Source organism: Marmota flaviventris, chromosome 2, assembly GCF_047511675.1.
Source record: "Marmota flaviventris isolate mMarFla1 chromosome 2, mMarFla1.hap1, whole genome shotgun sequence".
Classification (NCBI taxonomy): Eukaryota; Metazoa; Chordata; class Mammalia; order Rodentia; family Sciuridae; genus Marmota; species Marmota flaviventris.
In genome coordinates this window covers 159835458-159858225 of record NC_092499.1, presented here as the reverse complement: position 1 = coordinate 159858225, position 22768 = coordinate 159835458, and the positions used below count along the sequence as shown (strand labels likewise).

At 41.9% G+C, this 22768-nt stretch overlaps 1 protein-coding gene and 1 long non-coding RNA gene across 3 annotated transcripts in view; one reads left to right on the top strand and one right to left on the bottom strand.

Annotated features, from left to right (window-relative positions):
• Nucleotides 1–962: 962 nt before the first annotated feature.
• LOC139704581 (uncharacterized) lies at nucleotides 963–11380 on the bottom strand. Of its 2 annotated transcripts, none has more exons than XR_011706455.1 (4): nucleotides 11159–11380; nucleotides 9699–9868; nucleotides 8676–8785; nucleotides 963–2190 (listed from the first exon to the last, which is right to left on the bottom strand). It is a non-coding gene; the product is annotated as an uncharacterized lncRNA (long non-coding RNA). The 2 variants fall into 2 exon arrangements; XR_011706456.1 differs by having other exon boundaries at nucleotides 11191–11380.
• Nucleotides 11381–11455: 75 nt separating this feature from the next.
• The window catches only part of Slc24a3 (solute carrier family 24 member 3), a 538383-nt gene continuing 527070 nt past the window's right edge, over nucleotides 11456–22768 (top strand). The window contains exon 1 of the mRNA XM_027922464.2: nucleotides 11456–11930. Within this exon, the coding sequence (XP_027778265.2) occupies nucleotides 11498–11930 (433 nt within the window). The 5' untranslated portion in view covers nucleotides 11456–11497. The remainder of the gene's footprint in view (nucleotides 11931–22768) is intronic.

Sequence of the window (22768 nt, the reverse complement as noted above, 5' to 3'; positions counted from 1 at the left end):
TGTTTTCAAAGCTCCCAGTGGATATCTCTTTCTCTAGTTATTACTTTCAAATTTTTGGTTAGGTTACTGTTTGTGCCATCTGTTATTCACTGCCTCGGGCATGATGTTAAACAATTGTTGCTGATTATTTCCAACAAATTCTCACGGGGGCAAGAGGCTATTTGCATTGGCTGAGCTCTGTGTCAGGTTAGGTAAAGAAGAATCTTTCAGGGAACTATCAGACATGTCCAGTCATGACGATCTGCCTCTTCCAGGGGCTGCTAGGCTTCTGGCTTGGCTCTGTAGATGTGAGCTATTGGTTGTCAAGGCTACCATGGAGCTGGGAAGTGGGAGTGAGAATAGGGCAAGCAAAAATGCCACAAAGCCCACTGCTCTTACTGGTTTTCAGCCATTTGTTCTTTGAATAAATGCTCCCCACATTATGAAATTCTTTAATTGATTTCTGGAATACTGAAAATGTGGATTCCCTAGAGAAATCCTGATAATTTCTAAAATATTGTCCCTAATGTTTTCATTGCTATTAAAGAGGGGAGGATTTTTGGACATACTTTACCATCAGCAGAAGCTCATGGAACTTTGAATAGCAGGTGAAACGCTGCCTAGGTCAGATTTTGGAGTATATAGAACATCTCAGTAATCACATCACACATATGGTTATAAATGAGAAATTCATAAAGAGCAAAGCTTTTGTTCTTATGACCACAATGAGAATAACTTATCTTTTTCAGAAAGTTGAAATTTCCTGATAGCTGTGAATCACAGTGAATGATGATGTGGTGATTCTTTACCTTAGAGAAAAGAAACTGGTATTCTTTTTTATCTTTTATTTATTTTATTTTATTTTTTATAAATTCATGACCGCAGTGGAATGCATTACAATCCTTATTACACATATAGAGCACAGTTTTTCGTATCTCTGTATATAAAGTATGTTCACGCCAATTTATGTCTTTATATGTACTTTGTTTTTTTTTTTTGCATTACAATTCTTAATACACTTATATACCACAATTTTTCATGTCTCTGTACACAAAGTATGTTGACACCCAATTCAAGTCTTCATACATGTACAAAACTGGTATTCTTTTTTTTTCCATCTTTTTTTTTAATTGTTGGTTGTTCAAAACATTACATAGTTCTTGATATATCATATTTCACACTTTGATTCAAGTGGGTTATGAACTCCCATTTTTAAAACTGGTATTCTTAATAAAATGAAGGCATCTGGAAGATGTGACATTTTCTCATCTTGCACATCTGTGGAAAATCCAGAATTAGGTCTTGGTTCCTTCTAGCTCTGCATTTGGTGGAATATTTACCAGTGCTCTGGAAACCATGGATTGTTGCTTGGTAGGGAATTAAAGGGGTTTGCTGTGTGAACAAGGAGATCCTAATGTAATTTCAGTGCCTCTGAAGTTTCTCTTAAATATAAAGAGAGTGTAATGCACAAAACACCTGTGAACCATGACATTTTGAAGCTGCAGACCACCCACAGCATAATTCTCAATAGATCTGACCAAAGAGTTCTTTATGTAAAACACCTCAATAGATCTGACCAAAGAGTTCTTTATGTAAAACACCTCCAGTAACCAAAGACAAAAGCTGTGTGTCTATCAAAGGAATTTACTAATGCTAATAAAATGTGGGTGGTTTATAAATTAAAATGCAGTCTATTTTATTATAGACAACTGCCTCATCTTGATTTATATACTTTACTTGCAGATAAGATTGGTATACAGATAGGTATATGGTTTTGCTCCACTCTGAACAGCACCCTGGGTCTTTTAAAGATATGACTTCAAGTCTTAGAATCCTGAGTCATTGGCTGGTAGATTCAGATCCTTGCATGGGAAATCTTATCCATGGGAGATAATAAGGTCTTGAAATTAGGTGCTAGGAGGTCTGGAAGTTGCCTGCTGCTTCTTACAGAAGCACTTCTCTGGAACACCAAGATAGGATGGAAATATAACTTATAGGGTGCCATATGCTCTCCTCTCCCCATTGGTCATTGTTTTTTTGCTTGAACATTGCCTCCTTTCCTCTTCAAATTTCCAGTCTATTTACACACACTTTACTCTTCTCCAGTAGTCATTCACTGCTTCAGGAAAATGGCATGTAACTTTTCACAAGACATTTAAGTCCCACAGTAATCATTGTTGCAGAAAGATCCATCAATAGATGCTAAAATGACTGTGGAATTTTGAGGAGAAACAAGATGTGTGTAGTTACTAAGTATCTACCCAAAATATTAATTCCAAGTAATCCAGTTTATCATCACCCATTATAAGAAATAGTACTGACACCATGAATCCCTTGGAAGGTTGCACAGAGAAAAACATGGTGTCATTTCACTGCAAAAAAAAAAAAAAAAAAAAAAAAAAATGCATAACTTCAAAGCCAATCTCCCAAAACTAAAGACCAAAATGTTTTCTCTGATTAGTGGATGTTGATCTATGATGGGTGGGGAGCACATGGGAAGAATGGAGGAATTTTGGATTGGGCAAAAGGGAGAGTGAGGAGGGGTTAAGGGGGTTGGAAAGATGATGGAACAAGATGGACATCATTACCCTAAGAAAATGTATGATTGCACGAACAGCGCATCTCTACACCGTGTATAACCAGAGAATTGAAATGTTGTGCTCCATCTGTGTACGATGAATTGAAATGCATTCTGATGTCATGTACAACTAAGTCGAACAAATAAGAATAATAATTAAAAAATGCATAACTTCATAAAAATCATAAGAATATCAGAAAACCTCAATTAAGGGCCATTCCATGCAATAGACTCTCAGTATGCTTCAAAAGTGTCAGTCATGAAAGAGACAGGAAAGATTGAAGAATTGTCCTAGATTTTAGAAAACAGAGGAGCAAAAATAATTTAAAGCAATGTAGAATTCTTAATTGGATACTTGAAGAGGAAAAAAAGAGTATTAGAAGAAAAAATTATGACATTTAAATCAGGACTGCAAATTAGTTAGTAGTATTGCACCTATAATAATTTCATAGCTCTGATTGTTGTAATATAAATACCCAAAGAGAATACCATTAAGAGAAGATTGATGAGGGGCTGGCAGCAAATCTCAGTACTATTTTGCAACTTCCCATAAGTCTAAAATTAGCTCAAAATAAAAAGTTCAATGAAAATGATTGCACCTTATTTTTAACATCTCAAAGGACTTTTTTCATTCCTTTAATAAGTTTTTTCATCGTATTAAAAATTTTGATATTTCTTGGACATAATATTTTAATGACTACTAGGCTAATGCATACTAAGTAGGTGAACACTTTGAAAAACTTAAAAGGAATTATGCCAAGGCAGGATTGTATCCTCCAATTTTGGTGATACTTTTTTCAAAGTTTAGGGTATGCCCTATTTTGTGCTTGAAATGCATTATACACATGTCGTCGAACTAACATAGTTTACAATATATGTGGAATTTGATGTAGAAAGTTTTCTTTTGAATATTATGTGGAATATAGTGCCTTGCTAAATGATGCTGTAGCTGAAATTCTTATTCCTTAGGGACTTCAGAATTTATTGCTTATAGATTAAATGCTTAAACACTGAAAATTCAGTTTTGTTACATTTTCCATATTTAAGAGGTGTTTAAATGCAAACAAGACATGGAAAAGTAAAATAGTTTATGTAATCTTGAGTGTTATCATTAGCTATAAATAGGGGTAGTTATTACTCTTTGTATTATGGGTTGAGTGTGTCCCCCAAAGGTTCATATGCTGAAAACTGTCCCCAGTGCAGTGGTGTTGAGGTAGTAAAACTTTTAAGATGTAAAGCCTGGTGGGAGGTAATTAAGCTATGGGGGCACCACCCTCATGAATGGATTGATGATTTCTCTTGGGAGCATTAGCTTTTATGGGACTTGATTAGTTGTGAGACAAGTTTGTTATTAAGGAGGCCATCCCATGTACTTGGCTTCTTCTGCATATAGCCAGTTCCTTTTCTGCTACTTCAACAATGTTGTGACGCAGCCAGGGGGAGCTCACTAGGATTCTGGCCACCATGTTGTTTGGACCCTCTGCCATTGTGAATGAATAATCTTCTTTGTAAGTTAATCAGTCTTGGGCATTTTGTTACAGCAACGCAATATGAAACAAAACAGATATGTAGTCCTGATTAGTGGACTAATCTATGAGGAAGCATCAACCAAATGCATGCTTCTCAACTTTCATATGCATAGGAATCTTTTGTAAAAATGAGGATTCTGATTTAGCAGGTCTGTGGCAAGACTGCAATTCTGCATTTCTAATAAGCTCTCAGGTGATGCCACTAACTGTTGGTCTCTCTTAATCCTGGGACAACATTTCAAGTAGTAAGGACTTAATTGAATGGAAAGGAAGTGATATAGATGATTCCTGTCTACCACAGGTGTAAGCCTTCAATGAAAATGACTTAATTTTAAACAAATGAAATATTTCAGTATCTAAATGAAGGTTGTATGGCTTGATAATAAAATTCGGGAAAAATCTCACCAACAAAACAAACTCTGGAGACAGGAAGTGCTACATACGACACACCGGTTATTCAATAACATCTTTCTTTCTTTTTTAAAAAATATTTTTTAGTTGTTAATGAATCTTTATTTGTTTGTATCTGGTGCTGAGAATCGAACCCAGTGCCTCACACATGCTAGGCAAGTGCTCTTCCACTGAGCTCTTCCATACCAGCCCTCAATAACATCTTAATATAACCTGAGATGAACTGTGGAAAGAAAAGAGATCCGGGGCTCAATCTAAGAGTAGGTGAACCAGTCAGGGCAGGAAGGTGTTGACCTTTTAAGCATACAGAAATCCCCCAGGAGGATGTTTACCACTGCCACCAGGGGGCGCATAACCACAGCGTCTCCCTGTGAACACCTTCTAGACTAAGTCATCCTCTAATCCTGGGCATCTGGTAACACCCCGGGTGAAATGAGTTAAGGAAATCAAGACAACACTGCACAACGTGGAGCCATACCACTGACCTCGGGTCTCTGGTGATGAGGACTTAGTGATAGGTCGTGTGTTTACAACTTTTAGGTTGTTACAGTTGACAGCTGAGCTGGGCTTGAATTAAAGTGGATTCTGCAGTCAGATTCATGGGTTTGCTGTGATTATCCTTATCCAGATAACACAGGCTGGTGCAAAGAGGCAACTGATTTTGTCATCTCTTTTCTTTGAAAACTGTGTATTTTCAGAAACTTTCATTTCTGCAAAATGTCCTACCGAGGAAGGATTGTCACTAAGGGAAATGGACTACACTTTAGATCTGTGACCAGATTAGAACCAGAAGTCCAATTTTCTCCTCTAGCCAGTGTCTGGGCTTTCTAGGATCCCTCAGAAAGAAGCCCTAGGACCAAATGCTGGGAGATGCTCACATTGGAAGGCAGGCCTGCAGACCTGAACCCAGCTCCTTCTCTGTCCTGTCAAAGTCAAACCATGCCATTTCCTCTAATTTAAGTCAACTCCACTTAACTGCTTAAACATGAACAAATTCTTTTAATTTTGACTTTTAAAACTAAAGAACAGTACATATTGTGGGATAAAATTATTTCAAAAACTATTACTACTATTTAGTAATAAAAAGTGAAAATCCCTCTTTGTTCATTACTCCCTACCCCCAATCCTATAATCTCACCTCTAGGAATAACCATTGCTAACCTCCTAAGTGTGTGTGTGTGTGTGTGTGTGTGTGTAAAAATTTAAATCCTCAGAGATAAAAAGTAAGTATTTACAATTTTAGCCATTTATTCATTTTATCAGGATCATTCATATATTTGGGGAGAGAGGTCAATCATATATACATGTATATGAATGTATGTGAGTATATGTATATATGTATGCATAAATATACATGTATACATATATAAACATAGATTATTTTGCTGAGTTTTATAAAAACAGGATCACATAATTCATATTGTAGCTTCTTCTTTTTTTATACTTTCGCTATATATTATGGCCTATCAGGAAGAGGTTTTGAAATTAAAAAATAAAATTTAAATTTACAGATCTATTTTCTTTTCTTTTTTTTTTCAGATCTATTTTCTTGATTTAAAACATTCAATCTCTAAGCCTAATATTTTCATGTTAGCAAAAATAAGCTCCAAGGCCCTCCCTGAGCTCCTCTGACACACTCAGCATCCTGTCTGTCCATGTTTACATGAACAAAATAAAATTAAAGGCGTCTGTATGTTTTCTTTCTGAATGATCTTGATAGGACGAATAAATCGATCAAATTGTGAATACTTAATTATTTTTTCCCTCTGAGGGTTTAACATTTTAATCTCTATTGTTTTCATGATTCTAAATTATATTTTATAGGAGTCATCGTTTATTTTAAATAGAACTGTGAACCAAGGATGCAGACAAACCTAGAAGGTGTGTTTGCATACCCTCTGTCTTTATTTCTTCCAACAAAACAAAACAAGTCAATTAAAATATGGACTAGTAGGAGCTGGGTAATATACTATTCATTTTTAGATTTGCCCTCCAAGATCCACTAGAAATACATGCCAAACTGTGCCTTTCTCAAGAACAGCAGATCTCAACCTTTAATAAGGAAGAATTCCTGGTCACTGTTAAATAGTATACCTTGCCCTGTTCCCCAAGTCCTATTTGCTCAGGATAGGCTTGGGGATGGGTATTTCTGACAAGCTACCTTGTAGTTTTTATGTCCACCAACTCTGGATTACAAGGATGATGCTCCATGACTGCGGAGGATTAGGTGCATATCTCTACTGTTCTGCTTCTCCTTCAGAAGAAAAAAGGGAATGGAAAAGATTGCAGGAAATGGGCTTGAATTAAAGTGGATTCTGCAGTCAGACTGATTTTTCCCACTAAAACCTGCCTCAAACTTTTATGCACTTCTTAGGAATTCTTGTATGCTTATCTTTAAAAGTGGACCCTTCAAGTTTTTCAGTTTAACCTTTCCTCCTGTAGTCACCCTCGGGCTCCTCCTTATGTAGGGAAACCGGTTTGAGAAGCGGTGGATGACTGTTTGAATTTCAATTGAAGTTCCCTACAAAACTGGCCAATCTGGGAGGTCATTTGTCTCTGATCCAGATGCAGTGGTTTGATTATTCTTGGCTTACACTAAACTTGGAAGGGAACTGAAGCCTCAGGTAAGGGGGGAAAAAAAAGAAAGAAAAGAAAAACTGTATACCTACAAAGCAAGTAAGAGAACAAGTCACAGCTGTGCACACTGGACAGATCTCACGGAAAAAAATCTGAGCCAAAGTACTCTCCATTTACCCGAAGTTCAAGGACAGGCAACAATGACCTAGGCTGAGAGGGTTGGGGAGAGGGGTTTTATCTTGGAGGCAGTGGGGGATTCTTGCCTGGCAGGGGACTGGAACAAGGGAGACATGGGAGACTGGGAGAAATGGGGTGGGGTAGAAATATTCTAAGTCCTGATTTGGAACTTATTCAGTAAGCTTATATACATACATTAACTTGTTGAGCTAAAGGCTTAAGCTGTGTGTTCATTTTGCTATATGTAGATTATACCTCAACAATTGCTTTAAAAGCTCTGAATATAGAAATGGTTCACTCGGAAAAAAAAATTACACTCATATCCATGGAGTAAGTAAAAAAAAAAATCATCAAATCCATATAACTGGGCAGGGAAAAAAATTGGAGATGATTACGAAATAAGTGGTTTCTTTGAATTCCAGTCGTAAACTGAACACCTAAAATAATGGAAGCCTGCCTTGTAGACATGATGCTTTCAAAAGACATGATGTGGAGCATTGACTCACCACACAGAGGGATGATTTTTTTCTTTCTTTCTTTTTTTGGTCCTTTGTAGTGCTACCAGCTCAGGGAGTATCTGGAGAAGCAGTTTTACCTGCCTTCCCCCCCGCCCCACCCCTTGTATCCCTGGGGATTGAACCCAGGGGAACTCTACTACTGAGTTACATCCCAGGTTCTTTTTTTATTTTTAATTTGAGACACGGTCTTGCTAAGTTGCCCAGACTGTCCTCAAACTTGGGATCCTCCCGCCTCAGCCTCATGAATCACTGAGATTATAGGTGTGTTCCACCATAGTGGGCTAAGCTACATTTGAATTATGCAGTGATAGGAGGCCTGGACACTCAAGTGTATCTGAGGTCAAGTGTATCTGAATATTTCATGGACCCTTCTTCCTTTGATTCCCCCATCTACCAATATTGGTCTCAATGTGCTCAAAGAAAGTGAATATATCTGTATAATTCCTTGGAGGGTGGTCTTTCTTTCCTGAGCAACTTCTATGGTTTTTCTCTCCCTCTTTCTTCCCCATTCTAAACAGGAGGCTTTTCTGTTTGACACAACTGGCAAGATTGGTGTTATGGAGACACAACCTTGCTTTGTTGTGGAAACTGCTCTGTCAGGTCTGGGAACTGTGGGTGAGGGATGGCTGGTCAGAGATGCGTCTTATCTATGCACAGATAAGGCCCCAATCATTGACTGAGGGAAAGTTTGGCCTGGGCTGACAGTCAGCAAATGTAGTGGTGGTGGAGGGGGGCTTTTCGTTTTTTGTTATAAAGCCTTTGAGAAAAATGAATCACTTCTATGCCCCACATCAGGTCCAAAGTCTCTGTTAGACATAAAACCAAAATGCTGATGGAAGCTGTGGAGGAAGCTTGTGGTGAGCCCAGCACCCAGCCCATAGTGGGGAAGGAGCTTTGTGAACACACCTGTCCTTCTTGGGAGGATCCTTGCACCTCTGCAGGTGATGCTGCTTTTTCCAATCAAAGTCCTTCTCAGACAGGAGTATCAGAGACTGAAATTTTCTTCTTAAGGTTGTCTACACAAAATAGGAGATCAAAAGCAAATAGATCCAGAAATAAAAGGCCAAAGCCACCTCAAGTCCAATGAGGATACTGATTGTGAAAGATCATAAGCACATTCTTCATTCTGACTCCTGCTCCTTCCAAAATTTGGTCTCCTGGGGATATTCCAAAGACTGGGAAGGGCAGGTACTGCAAAAATTACTGTTTTCCTTGGTAGAGGAGCCCCCCCCCATTAAGGCTTTCTCCTTTCTTCCCCAGGGCTGATAGGGAACTCAAGATCCTGCTCCACTCCACACTTGGCTGATAGAGGGGATTGGGTGGGTACAAAGGACTTCTCTGATTGCAGGCAAATTCCTTCAGAGAAGGCATCATCTAGTGAAGTGAGGAGCCCACCAGGTCTAGGGTTCTGTCACACTGAGGACCCCAATCCCTCATTTGTCTTCCCTGGGTGATGGTTGGCTGTTTTGGGATCTTTCTCTCTGCTTTTACTTTACTACCTCCCTTTGCTCTGATATCTGTCAAAATGAATATCAACTTGGGAGGCTGAGGCAGGAGGATCACAAGTTCAAAGCTAGCTTCAGCAACTTAGTGAGGCCCTAAGCAACTTAGAGAGGTCCTATCTCAAAATCGAAAATAAAAAGGGCTGGCGATGTAGCTCAGAAGTTAAGTGTCCCTGGGTTCAATTCACCCATTCCCAAGTCCTGTTACAAAAGAAAAAAAAAGTCACTTCTCTGATTCACCTGGTTCACATGAGTGTTTTCTCTCTTCCAGGGAATTGCTAGTTACAGGTTTCAACTCTTTTCCCTCTTGCTCCTTTCCTATCACCCCACCCATTACCAGATTACACAATTCTTTTTGCCTATGGCATTTTCACTCAGAGCGGGTATTCATTTCCTAACCCAATTAGTTCCAGATTCTTTCTCTTACCTTTTGAGAGTTTTCATTAGAAAACACGATTTGAGTGTCTTTCCTAGATAGCTGGACTCTTCGGGGCTCCTAAACTTTCTTTTCCATGTCTCGAAACACTTGATGGCAATAACACAAGACACACACTCCAGTCTGGATGAACTCACATATTTTTAAATCCTCTTTAGTACCTGGTAACCCAAGCAAAGGGACAACCATGAAGGGCATTGCAGGGAAGGTGCTCTGCATGTCTGAGACCATGCCAAGCTGAACCAGAGTAAATAAATGATACACACAGAAAGCAAAAGTTTTCTACTCTTGCTGGGTGAAATGGCCATTCTATGGAAATAAGTCACCCAGGACTATCCACTTAGTCCTTTGCTGTGTCCCTGCTGTTCCTGCTGTTTTTGGATGTGTCAGGGGCCATCGAGAGGCTGTGAGATAAAAGATCAACCACAGTGGGGACACATTTGCAAGAGGAAACCTGCACAGTGGCTTCCTCCTTCTTCCCCACCTCCCTAAAGCCTGGAGGCTAGATTCCCCGATTTCCGATTCTATTCAGTCCACCTGGTTTCCTCGTGATCCTTTTTGAACAAGACCTTTTGTTTTCATTTCCCCACAAAGACATCTCCTTCTCAGGACCCTATGGCCACCTCAGGGAGGCACCTGGGAGGAAGCCAAAGAAACCCAAGTAGGGAGAGTGGGCTGTTCCTGGCATTACTAGGCATCCTCTCCAAATGGGCACCTTCTGTAGTGCTATGGGGCCCTCTAGTCTCTAAGGCAATCAACACCTCCAGTAGGTAGGATCAGGAAGACTGGAAGCAGGGGAACTAGGGCTCTAACGTCCAAGGCTGATGTCCCCTCAGAAGGCCAGGAGCCTCCTCTTCAGGATGACCAGGACTCTCAGGGCACATTTGTCAGGGACCTTGCCAGCGGTCCCCCTTCCCGCAGCCCCAGGACTGGGCTTGGTCCAGCACATTAAAGGGAGAGAAGTGTAAGCCTGGGCCAGAGGGGGGAGCCAGGACACCCCTAGTGAGCCACAAGCCTCTGGGGAGGCCTATTCCAGGACCTGAGTCTGACGCGCAGGGGGATCCCCACAAGGGGGCAGAGGGGAACCCGGGAGGCCCGCGGGAGGAGGCGAGATCGGTGGTCGGGTGTGGGCAAGCTAAGCGCAATAGTGTATCCCCTACTAGGGGCAGTGGGTGGGAAGGGGCTGACGAGACCCTCGGTTTCTCCTAAAGTTTTAGAGGAATCCTTCTTTGTGGATTTCTCTCCAATGCCTGCTCTTGTGCGTCGGAGAGGGGCTCCCCTACACCACCCGCTTTCCTTTGGCACCCGAGGGCTGAAGGATTGCACACCGGGCTCGATCCCCAGCCCAGTTTCCTCCCCGCGCCCCCTCCCCGTCGTGCTGGTCAGCTCCGAGCTGTATCTCTGGCACAGCCCCTTGCCCGCGCGCCCCCCTGCCGCCGACCCGGGCCCACCAGCCGCGTGGTTGCAGGCTGAGGGAACCCACACTCGTCCGCGCTCCCAGCTCGCTCGGTGCACTCGGCGCGGTCCAGCCCCAGCTCAGCCCTGGGTCCCCTCGGCGCGAACCATGGAGTAGGAGGGTAGCCCCGGGACGCGCTTCTGCAGCCCGCGAGGCCGGAGTCTGTCCGGGGTGGCCTCGCCAGCCGGCCGAGTTGGCCAGCTGCGGGCCCTCCTCCCGCCGGTCCTTCCCCGCTCCTCCTCCTCTGCCGCCGCCGCCCCCGCCTCCCGGCCGCCCCCGCCGCCCCCGCCGCGCCGCCGCCCCAGGCCGAGCGCGGGCGCGGAGCGTGGGAGCCATGGCGCGCGATGAGGAGAGGGACCCCGAGCGCCGGGAGGCGGCGGAGCGGGCGAGCGGCGAGGAGGAGGAGGAAGGGGGGGAGGAGGGACTGAGCGATAGCGACGACGAGGGCGACGACGAGGAGACCGGCTGCGGCCAGGAGGAGGGAGAGGAGGAGGCGGCGGCCGGGTGGGAGCGCAGCGAGGAAGCGCTGCTGTTGCGCGCAGGGTTGCCTACAGCCTGTATCCCCGCCGCGCCAGCCTGCGATAGGAGCGGCCGCCGCCTGCCGGGGCCGCCGCCCGGCAGCCCGAGGATGCAGCCGCCGGGCGACGAGGACCGCGCGCGCCGCCGCCGCCGCCGCCGCCGGAGGGACCTTCTGCTGAGCCAGCTCTGCTTCTTGGCCTCGGTGGCGCTGCTGCTCTGGTCGCTGTCGAGCCTGCGAGAGCAGAAGGGTGAGTGATCGCTGCTTGCCCCGAGTGGGCGCTGCGGCTCCGGCGGCTGGGGCTGCCGGGGCTGGGTGCCGGGCTGCTGCGGTCGGCAGGGTTGCACGGCCGGGCCAGAGCCGTGGGGGGCGAGCGGACTGGGTTGATGCGCGGGGTTGCTGGGCTGTACCCCGCTATACCCCGCTCAGGGGCTTGACAGGAGAGGTCACCCAGCGCCAAGACCGCCTTAGTGGAGAAGCGGCCGGCAAGCGTGGGAGCCTGGCTGCACTGGGAACCTTTACCTGTGCCTTTTGCCTGTGTGCGCCTCTTTCCTGCGAGCTGGAGGGACTCGTGGTGGCGGTGGTGGGGATTCTTTCTCTAAAAAAGCCTCCCAGGGCCAGTAATAAAGTTGTTCTGGTAAGATTCAGTACCTGTGCCGGTAACCACCTGTACACTCGGGCTTGGTGGAGGCTTGAAGGGGGCCGGTTAGGCTGCTTAACATATAGTTCTCTATATAGCACTGGCAGACCGGCCAGCTTAGAAGGCTCCTCACCGCCTTTCCTGAACAGGTGCCCGCAACTTCGGCTAGGAAAAAGTGTTAGCCATCCAACCAGGTTTCAGGAATGGTCTTATGCTCTTGCACTGACCCATCACTGGGAAGACATGGATTCCTTCTCCATACTCCCTTTTGCGGATTTGCTGCTCTGGAAGAAATTATTTCCGCCGGACCACTCATCACTCTGTCCACTCCTTTCCCATGCTCTGCCCTGGGTCTGCTCCTTCACACACAACTTTGGTCTTATCTTTGTCCTTGGCCTTTCTGGAGCTGAGATGGAGCTTGTGGAGAAATGTGCTCAGAACAGTTGTCCACTAAAACCAAATTCGGACTCAGGGGTGCAGCTAAGAACAAGAAGGAGGGAAAGGCTTGGAAGAATAGCTGTTGTAAAATGGTTTTATATCCCAGACCTTCAGGTGGTGGGGTTTGTGGAAAAAACAGCCACATAAATGGTTGCAAGAAAAAGGAGTTACAAATATGTGCTGTGGTGTTAAGACAGACTTAGCTCTGCTACAAGGTGGTGTGAGGTGCAGAAAAGGCATTTTGGTAGTGATGGTAACATTTTTAAAGATGCCATCAATCAGAAAAGGGATCTCCCTCAAATTGGCTGTGTCCTGCTTCATGGTAAAACCAGACGGGTCCTTCAGGTCTTACCAGAACTCTCAGACTTCATCATATATGGTAATCGGAGAGAGGCGGTTTTGGTTTCCAGTGAAGCCTCAAGACTCTACAGCTTTCTGAATCCCAAATCATCAGCCATGGGTTCTGACATCAGGAAGGGGCTGAGCCTACATGAGGGAAGCAGGACTTCTCTCCAAGGGCAGATCCAGACCTGCCAGGCATCAGCCTGCTGACTCTCACCCAGTTTTTATGAGTTAAAAGCCAGTGAATAGTCCATGACATCTCTGACAAGGGCCCTACCAAGTCAGTTACATGCTGGCCATTTTTTTTCCCATGTTGGGGCTCCATTAGTCACAGGGTTCTCACCACTTTCCAGGATATAAAAGGCATTTTTTTTTTTTCTGGATGGAGACTGTGACCCTATACAGTTAAGTAGATCAATGGCAGGGGTATGCTTCACCCACTCCCAGGAAACCAGGCTATGTAGAGGCAAAAGGAAGTCAAACCCTCTGCAAACTTAAAACCTAGTGACTAGACTGTCATTTTTGAAATGGCTTCCCCTGAAGTGAAATTTCTGCTTAGGTGCCACCAACTCATTTAGTTCCATAGCATGTTCCCTTTCCCTGGTTTTTACCTTCCCCCCTTTCTTTTATTAACCATTAATATTCTCTTAACCCCCTCCCATCAATGTCCAGTTTAGGAAAACTCCCCACCCTACCACTTGAGCCTCTAATTGGGAAAAGCCAAGAGTGTTAAGAAGGATGTGGGCCAGCCTCTGTGCACTGCTAGTTGGGATTCTATCTCCAATTGCTTTCCTTCCATTTGACGTTGATGATTTCAGTATGTGATGCACAGCAGCATTTACAGCAAGACACAGTGCTTTTTGAGATAATCTGTAACAGATTAATTAATGCATGTGACTCTGGAAATGATATTTCTGCTTGTGAAATCATCATTGCACACACATAAACATTTGGAACGTGACTCTTACTCTGAAAGCATGGGGGCTGCTGTTCTTAATAGCCCAATATGAACTATTTTGGTGTGGATGAAAAGTTTGGAATTTAGTCTTATTTTAAAGACTCTGTGATTTAGAGAGGATGAGTGATTGGCTTAAAGTCACACAGCAATGAGGAGTAGAGGATAAACCAACCTGAAGTGACTGACTCTGTTCTCACCTCTGTTCCCTGGTATCTGTTCCCACAATGTGTGTGTAGCTTGTAATACTTATAAAATCCCCTAGGGGGGTGCTTTTATAATGATCAAAGGTAATATTTTTATTTATTTACATTGAAAGCTGTATAGTGATTATTCAAGATAACATTTCAGTAGCTTGTTTTCTAACACATATTGATCTCCTTCTCCCTTATAATAAGGAAAGTTATTTTCCCAGACCAAATGGAGATGTGTAATACTTATTTTATGTAATGTTACATAACATTTCTAATCATATGGATCTGAGATCCCTTTCTTGTCTTCTAACCAAAGTCAGATTTGGTTATATACTGAAAAGTTTTAGTTATAGACTGAAAAGGTTTTCAGTAGATTCAGTATTTGGTTACCTGCAGTATAGAAAAGAATATACTGTTTTGTTTCCCCCCTGTGGAGATGGAACATGAGGGTTGTTTAATTTAAATCAGAAAAGGTTAGTGCTGGGATCAATAAAAATTGTAATTCTAACAACAACTAAAGCAACAATAACTAGAATTTGGTGTACTCTTAAGTGTCAAGCACTATACTAAGTATACCTTATATGCATTGCTCTATTTAATCTGCACCCTTTTCAGACATGGGAACCTTCAGCAGTGGAGAAAGACAAGTCCCAGGTTCCCTATTTAGTTGCTGTGGATGAAGACCTCATTTTTTATCTCTTTTTAAAGCCAGTAAGGTGTTAAATTTGCCTACAAGAATTTTTTTATATATTTGCAATAAAGATGGATTACTTTGTATATTTTGAGTGGTTTAAAAGGGTTTAATTTTTCTTTGATAAGCCATCTTTTTCTAGAAGGGGTTCTAACAGTGCTCACTGTAGACATCCTCTCTAGAAGGTTTTCAGTGAGTGAATAGTGATTAAGAAAAATATATGTACACACACACACACACACACATATATATATATATATATATATATATATTAATATATATATATATATATATATATATATATATATATATATATATATTATACATGCAAATGTACAGGTCTATATTTTTACAGATATACTGAGTTTTTCTGTGCCAGTTACTATTGCTGTGTAACAAATCACCCCCAAACTTAGTAATATAAAATAGCCAGTTTTTTTTTTTTTTTTCACGGATACTTTGGATCAGGAATTTGGAAGAGACAGAGTGTGGATAGCTTTTTTCTGCTCCATTATGTCAGGGGCCTCAGCTGGAAAGATTGCAAGGCTGGGCGACTTGACAGCTGGATCTGGAATCATCCAAGGCAGTCTCACGCCCACGTCTGGGGGTTGATGTGGCTATTGGCCCAGACCTACACGTGGCCTCTCCATGTGGCTTAGTTTGAACTTCCTCAGAGCATGGCAGCTTGGTTCCAATAGTGAGTATCCCAGGAGAACAAGGGAGAAGTACATGGCATTTTAATATCTAGCCTCAAAAGCCACATATTGCCACTTCCACTATTTTCTGTTGATCAAGTCAGTGACAGATGTCAGCATAGGTTCAAAGAGTGGGGACATAGAACTACCACTCACTGAAAGGAAAAGTATAGGATCATACTGTAAGAAGAACATGAGTGGTGGGAGATATAGTTGTGCCTGTCTTTGGAATGTCTAGAGATTTGAAAGAGTCATAACTTAGGAGCAACTGTAGACATTTCCCAAGGTGGACAATGGTGACTAGAACATATACATGCATACATTTATGTATATGCACATGCACATACACATATTTGCATGCATATTATTTTTTTTGAAATTCTCCTGATCATGAAACTATTACCTGGTGTGGGGGCCAGAGGTGACATTTGAAGAATGGGTGGCAGTGGAGATTTGGGCTGCAAATTTAAATTGCAGATCTGAGAGCCTGTCTTTGCCTCTTTGACTTTGTGGCTTGTCATTCCTTAGAGGACTTAGAGCTGCCAGACTCTCCAGCTTCATTGCCCCTCCTCTCACCTTTCCTCTCCTTACTTTACCACTCTGGCTTTTCTTTTGCTTCACAAGAGGTGAAGCCTCAGATCTCTTGCATGTGCTGGTTTGCTATGTGGGGACTGCTGAGTTCATCACTACAACCAGTTATTCCTTCACTTCCGGCCCATAGGACCTTCTTGGACAACACTAGGTCCCCCATTGTGTTCTCTAAATACATTGTATTTTTCTTCATAGCATTTATCCCAGTTGGCAATTATGTATATATTTGGTCATGATTTGAGTAACATTCTTCTTCAATAGATTCTGAGCTCCAGGTCAGGGACCCTGTGAACTATCCTCACTTTTGTCACTCTGCTCCATCATAGCTCAAAGATATTTGTTAAATAAAAAGGAAAATATGTTTTTAAAAGTTTGTTAAATTTCAGTACTTTTAATTTCTAAACTGTAGTGCTTATGACAAAAACTGGCTACCTTATGCTAGAAGCCTATTAGCCAGTGCACACTTTAATTTCATAATTTATAATTCTGACCCTGATCCTGCAAATTAGATGCCTGATCCCCCATTTTTCCTGGGGTAGTACTAACCTGAAGAAAGGTGGTGTGCTGCCAGGCATGGTGGCACATGCCTGTAATCCCAGCTACTCAGGAGGCTGAGGCAGGAAGATAGGAGGATTGTAAGTTGGAGGCCATCCTGGGCTACTTGGCATGACTCTGACTCAAAATTAAAAACAACAACAACAACAACAACAACGAAATGGGAATCTATCTTACTTCCCTAGCATGCATGAGGTCCTGTGTTCAATCCATGCCAAAAAAAAAAAAAAAAAAAAAGAAAGAAAAAGGTATTTCTGCCTGCTGTCAGTTGGGTAAATGGGTTAAATGGCAGGATTTGAACTGAAGCCTACCTGTGTCAAAACTTCATGCTGCTTCACTTTCCAGCCTTGGCTGAGGAGGATGTGACTAGGAGATGGGGAATCACCCTGCCTTTTTCAGTCAACCAAGGAGAGTAACAGAAGGTTGGTTTCATAGAAGCAGTATTTTAGAAACACATTGCTTTTCAACCTTTTCTATTTTCTGCACAAACATATATAGATGTGTCTCTTTCCTCCTGGCTTTTCTTAGCTGCTCATCAACCCAGATTTTTCTCAAAGATTTCCTCTACTTGCAAGCCTTGAATCCTTGTGGGAAGATTTTTTTTACCCTGGAGGGTTGGCAAAGCCAAAAGAATTGCAAAACCAGCTATTTGCTGAGAATTCCAAGGCCTGGTGGAAGTTGGCGGATAGGACAGAATTTTGGCAAACTCTCTTTTTCTGTAAGGAGATTTCTTTTCCTTGAGCACAAGAACCACCCATCCCGACATGGGGGTATTAATAGTATATAGTTTTCATAATGGGGAAACTGAGGTATGGAGAGTTTAGAAAATGTACATAGAGTTGCAAAGCAATGGGTTGTGCTGCCAGGAAGGTAATTTGAGTTTTTTTTTTTTTCCTGGTCTATTCCTGCTTTCTGTTTCTGTAGTTTATTGGGCAATTATTTTTATTTGTTGTTTGCAATAGTTTAAAACAGGGTTTTATCCTGTAGGATTTGAGAATGTGAAGTGTTAAGGACTCAAGTGGAGGAGGGTTTTCTATGAGCCAAGTGGTGATGGGGGGCCATTGGTCTCTTAGAGTTCTGCCTGTTTTCATCTTATTCCTCTTTCTGCTTCAGGGGTGGCCAAGCTTTTCACTGTTGCTGCTTCTGGGGACATCACATCCCTCCTTGGCACCACTGCCCCTTCCCCCACCCTTGTAAACTGTCCTTTTAAACAACTCTCTTCAGTGGAACCCTTTGAGGGAGTGCCTGCCTGGATCCCCAAGAAACATAGGGACTTTTGTTGGCTCATTCGTTATATCCGTGGAAGACCTTTTGCTAGTTGCTGAGGTGACTGTGGTGTCAGAGATGGGCACCCAGAGTGTCATTCTCCTGGTTTAGTGAAAAGAGAGGCATCGAACAACTAGTTTTCAAGAATTATGAGAGACGCAAATGAGAAATACACTGTGGCATGGGGAAGGTCATGGTGGTCAGTAGAAACTAGAGCTTGAAATAAAAGGAACTGGACTGATTAAGAATGGGGAATAAAAAAGCAAACTCATAGAAAAGCAGACAGTAAATACAGGCAGGCAGTTTATAAAGATGCAGTTGCAAAGGGGCAATTGACATAAGTAAAACATTGTAATCTTAAACATCAACAGGGAAATCTGAATTTAAAAATAATGAAATGCTAGTTTTCAGTTATTAGATAGGCAAAAATTAAAATGTGATAATATGGAGTGTTGGTAAAGCTTCTTCTCTCTTTTACTTCAAATGAGGGAATAAACTGGTACCCCAGACACCATGGGGGACTGCAATAAGGTGATGAGATTTTAGGCAACAACCTTACATGAAGCCATTTAAAGAGATTAATGTATAGAAGCGATTGTTATAAAACATGTGTCCATTTACTCACCACTCTAGAAGGGTTCAGTAAATTGAGGATAAGATAGATGTCAGGACAACTCAGAGGCTTGGAAGGCTGAGGCAGGAGGCTTGCGAGTTCACAGCCAGTCTTAGCAATGGTTGAGGAGTTTAGCAACTCAGTGAGACCCTGTCTCTAAATCAAATACAAAAACAAACAAACAAACAAAAACAGGGCTGGGGTGTGGCTCAGTGGTTGAGAACCCCTAAGTTCAATCCCAGATACCAAAAAAAAAAAAAAAAAAAAAAAGATGTCAGGGCAAGGAGAAAGATTTATTTGGTAAGCTAGCAAGACTGAGAAGAATGTGGACTAGGGTCTTGAAAGACCATTTTAACACAGGTTTTAAATCAACCTTGTGCTTCTAGTTTCGGTCTGAAATGATGTACGAGGGATGTGTGCCTAGAAAGGCATAGGTTTTCTTCCTAGCAAACAATTAAAGTGTGGTTAAATACAACAGGGAGGCTGTGGGGCTACGTTTTCTTTGAACTGTAAGCATGACTACAGGATTAGAATGGTCATATGTGAATTTCTGAAATGTGGGTAGAAACTTAACCTGTATTCTCCTGTGTACCACGGAGCAGGTCAGTCGTGACCCTTTGAACTCAGGAGCTTGAGGCCTAGGAGGAGAGCTGGAAGGAATAAGGGAAAGCCTACGCCATTTCTGGAACTTTCCAAACTGGTGTAAGTTGCTTATTTAAATCATGAAATTTAGCAATTATTCCTTTCTTGTCAATAGCTCTTTCTTCCTAAGAGAGAGTGAACAAATAAAGTCAGTTCATCTGTGACCTAGTTTGGGGAATTTCCCTTTTGCAACATTCGCAACATTTCTCTTCATTTTCCCCTGTGTATTTCTACATTGTTTGATGTTAACAAAAGTCGTTTTCACTTTAGTAAGCTGGGCTGCCACCGGAATTTAAACCTGAAGAGGACAGGAAAGAACAAAGTGGGTGAGAAGCGGTGTGGGTAAGGAGTGAAAGGAGGTGTCACAGATTGACAAATTGTCAGGAAGTCAGTAGTGCCATTTTCCAGATAGAATGAGAAACAATGAAGTTTGCATATTTTGACTTTGCAAGTTGGTAGAACATCTAGAGATGAGAGTTGACGAACAAGATTAAAAGTAGTTGCAGCCACAGAGGAGAATTTGTGTACAAGAGGGTACAAGAGGGTGGAAATTGTATCTTTGGTGAGATCTATGGTTGTCAGTCTTCCCTGCAAGTGATAATTACCTGGGTAACTTTGAACCTTACTCATATCCATGTCTGATCCCCTAGAGATTCTGGTGTAATGCTTTTTTGCAAGCTGGGCATTGGGATTTTTTTTTTAAGTGATCCAGTTGGTACCAACATGAAATCAATGCTGAGCACCACTGGATTAGATTAATGTTCAGTATTTACCTTATCACAGCCATGGAAATAAATGTTCTTTGTAACTGAGCTGGGAAGTACACTGTGCTTAATTTTCCTGTGCTGAATGTAAATTAATCTTTGTCTGCTTAGTTTTTGAAATCCAAACTTTTCTCCACTGGCCTTGATCAATCTCCCTTATTTATTTATTTATTGCAGTGCAGGGGATGGAACCTGGGGCCTTGTACGCGCTAGTGAACACTTTGAGCTACATTCCCAGCCCTTCCAGTTTCCTCTTAATAAGTACAAAGAATATCATTAATTAAAACTATTACTCAAAAAAGTTTTCTTTTAGAATAAGTATTTCCCAGGTTGTCCTGGACTGTTCTAATATGGACAGGTTGTTGGTTAAGCTTGCTGTCCAACTGTCCTCTTGCCATCCCCCTTCAGCTCCATCCTGCAATTTCTTTCAGCTGTCCCTTATGTTAAAAGCCCTGCTTCCCAGAAATATATATATATATATATATATATATATATATATATATATATATGCTTATTCCTGCATTTGTGGTGTGCATTTTTGGGGACCACACATTCCAGATGTCTTTTACAATAGGGAGTGTGGAAAGTCAAGGCTAGAGAGACTTCATGTGTTTGAAAATATATTCGTTCTACTGCCACGCTTACTCAGTAGTTAGGCTGTGTCAAAAAATTAGGCTGAACACATTTTCCTTGGGAATTTGAAGGCATTTCATGGATGTCTTCCACCTTCCAGATGCATTTGAGAAGTCTGTTGCTGTCCTAGTTTTTGGTTTTGAAATGTGTTTTCCCCCTCTTAAGAGCATGTGTGTTATTTGATTTTTTTAAAATTCTAATTTGTTATATATGACAGCAGAATGCATTTCAATTTATATTACACATATATAGCACAATTTTTCATATCTCTGGTTGTGCACAATGTAGAGTCACCCTCTTAATATGCTATTTGCTCCTAATGTCAGTCTTTTCACAATTATATGAGTGGGAGAGATCTGTCTTCCTTTATTTCCTGGATCTTTCACCAGATTCTGATAGCCGGGAAGTAAATGTCACTCAAGTCTGGGAACTTCCCCTTTTCTCCATCCTCAGTTCTGTCCCTCTTTCTTGATCATTTATTATTTGGATGTTTGACTTCCTGGATTGAGCTTCTAATTTTCTTATTTCTTCATCCATTTCTTTCATCCTTTTGCTCTAATATCTATAGATTTTCTTAACTATGTCTCCCAACTCTGACACTGAGCTCTTAATTTCTGCTATCATATTTTTAATTTTCAAGATCCCTTTTTTTTCCTTTTGCAAGTTAATTTAAATACATCCATTCCACTTCATTAATATGGTATCATCTCTTTTATCTCTAAGAGTATACATAGTCTCTGAAGCTGTTTTTTCCCTCTCTGGACTCTGATTCTCCAAGTTGCTAATCTTGTGGTTTTGCTGTTTTTTATATTACGCGCTTTCTTCAAACGTCAGGGGATCTTGGGCATCTGGTAGCTACACATCCTTTCGTGGAGCCTTTGCAAAGATGATTGGAATCAGCAAAGGAGGGTCTTGTTGAGTGTGAGTGTCCCTGTAAGGTGATCTCATTGGGTCATTTCATTGGGCAAAGCTCCATGTCTCTAGTTTATCATCTTTATCAGGGGTTGGTCATATTTCCCAGAGAAGGATCTCTCTCTCAATGTTCTGTCTTAAAGGGAAAGACCTGTTACTTCTGGGAAGAGGAGAGAGGAAAGGAGAAAGCTGGGTTGGGGGAGGTTTGTTCAGCAAAATCTCTTTCCTGGGCTGGGGTTGTGACTCAGTGGTAGAGCTTTGCACGTGTGAGACACTGGGTTCGATCCTCAGCACCACATAAAAATAAATAAACAAAATAATGGTATTGTGTCCATGTATAACTAAAAAAAATTTTTTTTAAATCTCTTTCCTTCCCAACTATGAGTGTGAGTATGAAAGGGCTGAATAATTTATTTGGAGACATTGAAAGACCATTCCAAGTTATTTAAGTCAGCCTGCCTGCCTGCCTTCCTCCATTCTAACTTACCTTCCTCTTCTTTTTTAACTACTGGCTCAGGAGGCTGAGGCAGGAGAATCACAAATTCAAAGCTAGCCTCAGTAACTTAGTGAGACTCTGTCTCCAAAATAAAAAGTAAAAAAAGGGCTTGGGATGTGGCTCAGTGGTTGAGTGCCCCTGGGTTCAATCTTGGCTAAAAAAAAAAAAAAAAAAAAAGACTAACTCTTGGGAGGACTTAATAGGGGCAGGAGGAAGGCTTAGTCTTTAGCATATCCTTTTTTAAATTGAAATTTTTTATTGAGATTCACATGCATATTTAAGAAGTAATACCCAGCCATCTATTATATATTTTCCTGGTTTCCTCCACTTGTAACATTTTGCAAAATTATAGCACAATATCATCCCCAGACGATGACATTGATACCATGCACCCATCTAATTAAGATACTTATTCATGTGTGTGCATTAGGTTCCATATAATTTTATTGCCTATATAGATTTGTGTAGCTACCACCATAGTCAAGACACTGAACAAGGATCCCTCATGTTACTCTCATGTGACCAAACCCCATGTACTTTTCACTACAAAAGGTGCAGTCCCATAACTTACACCACCTATTTCAATAATAAAGTTAATTGAAGAAATTAGGAATCTAAGAATTAAGGGAAATACCACTCTGGAGGTTACTACCTGCTGCAC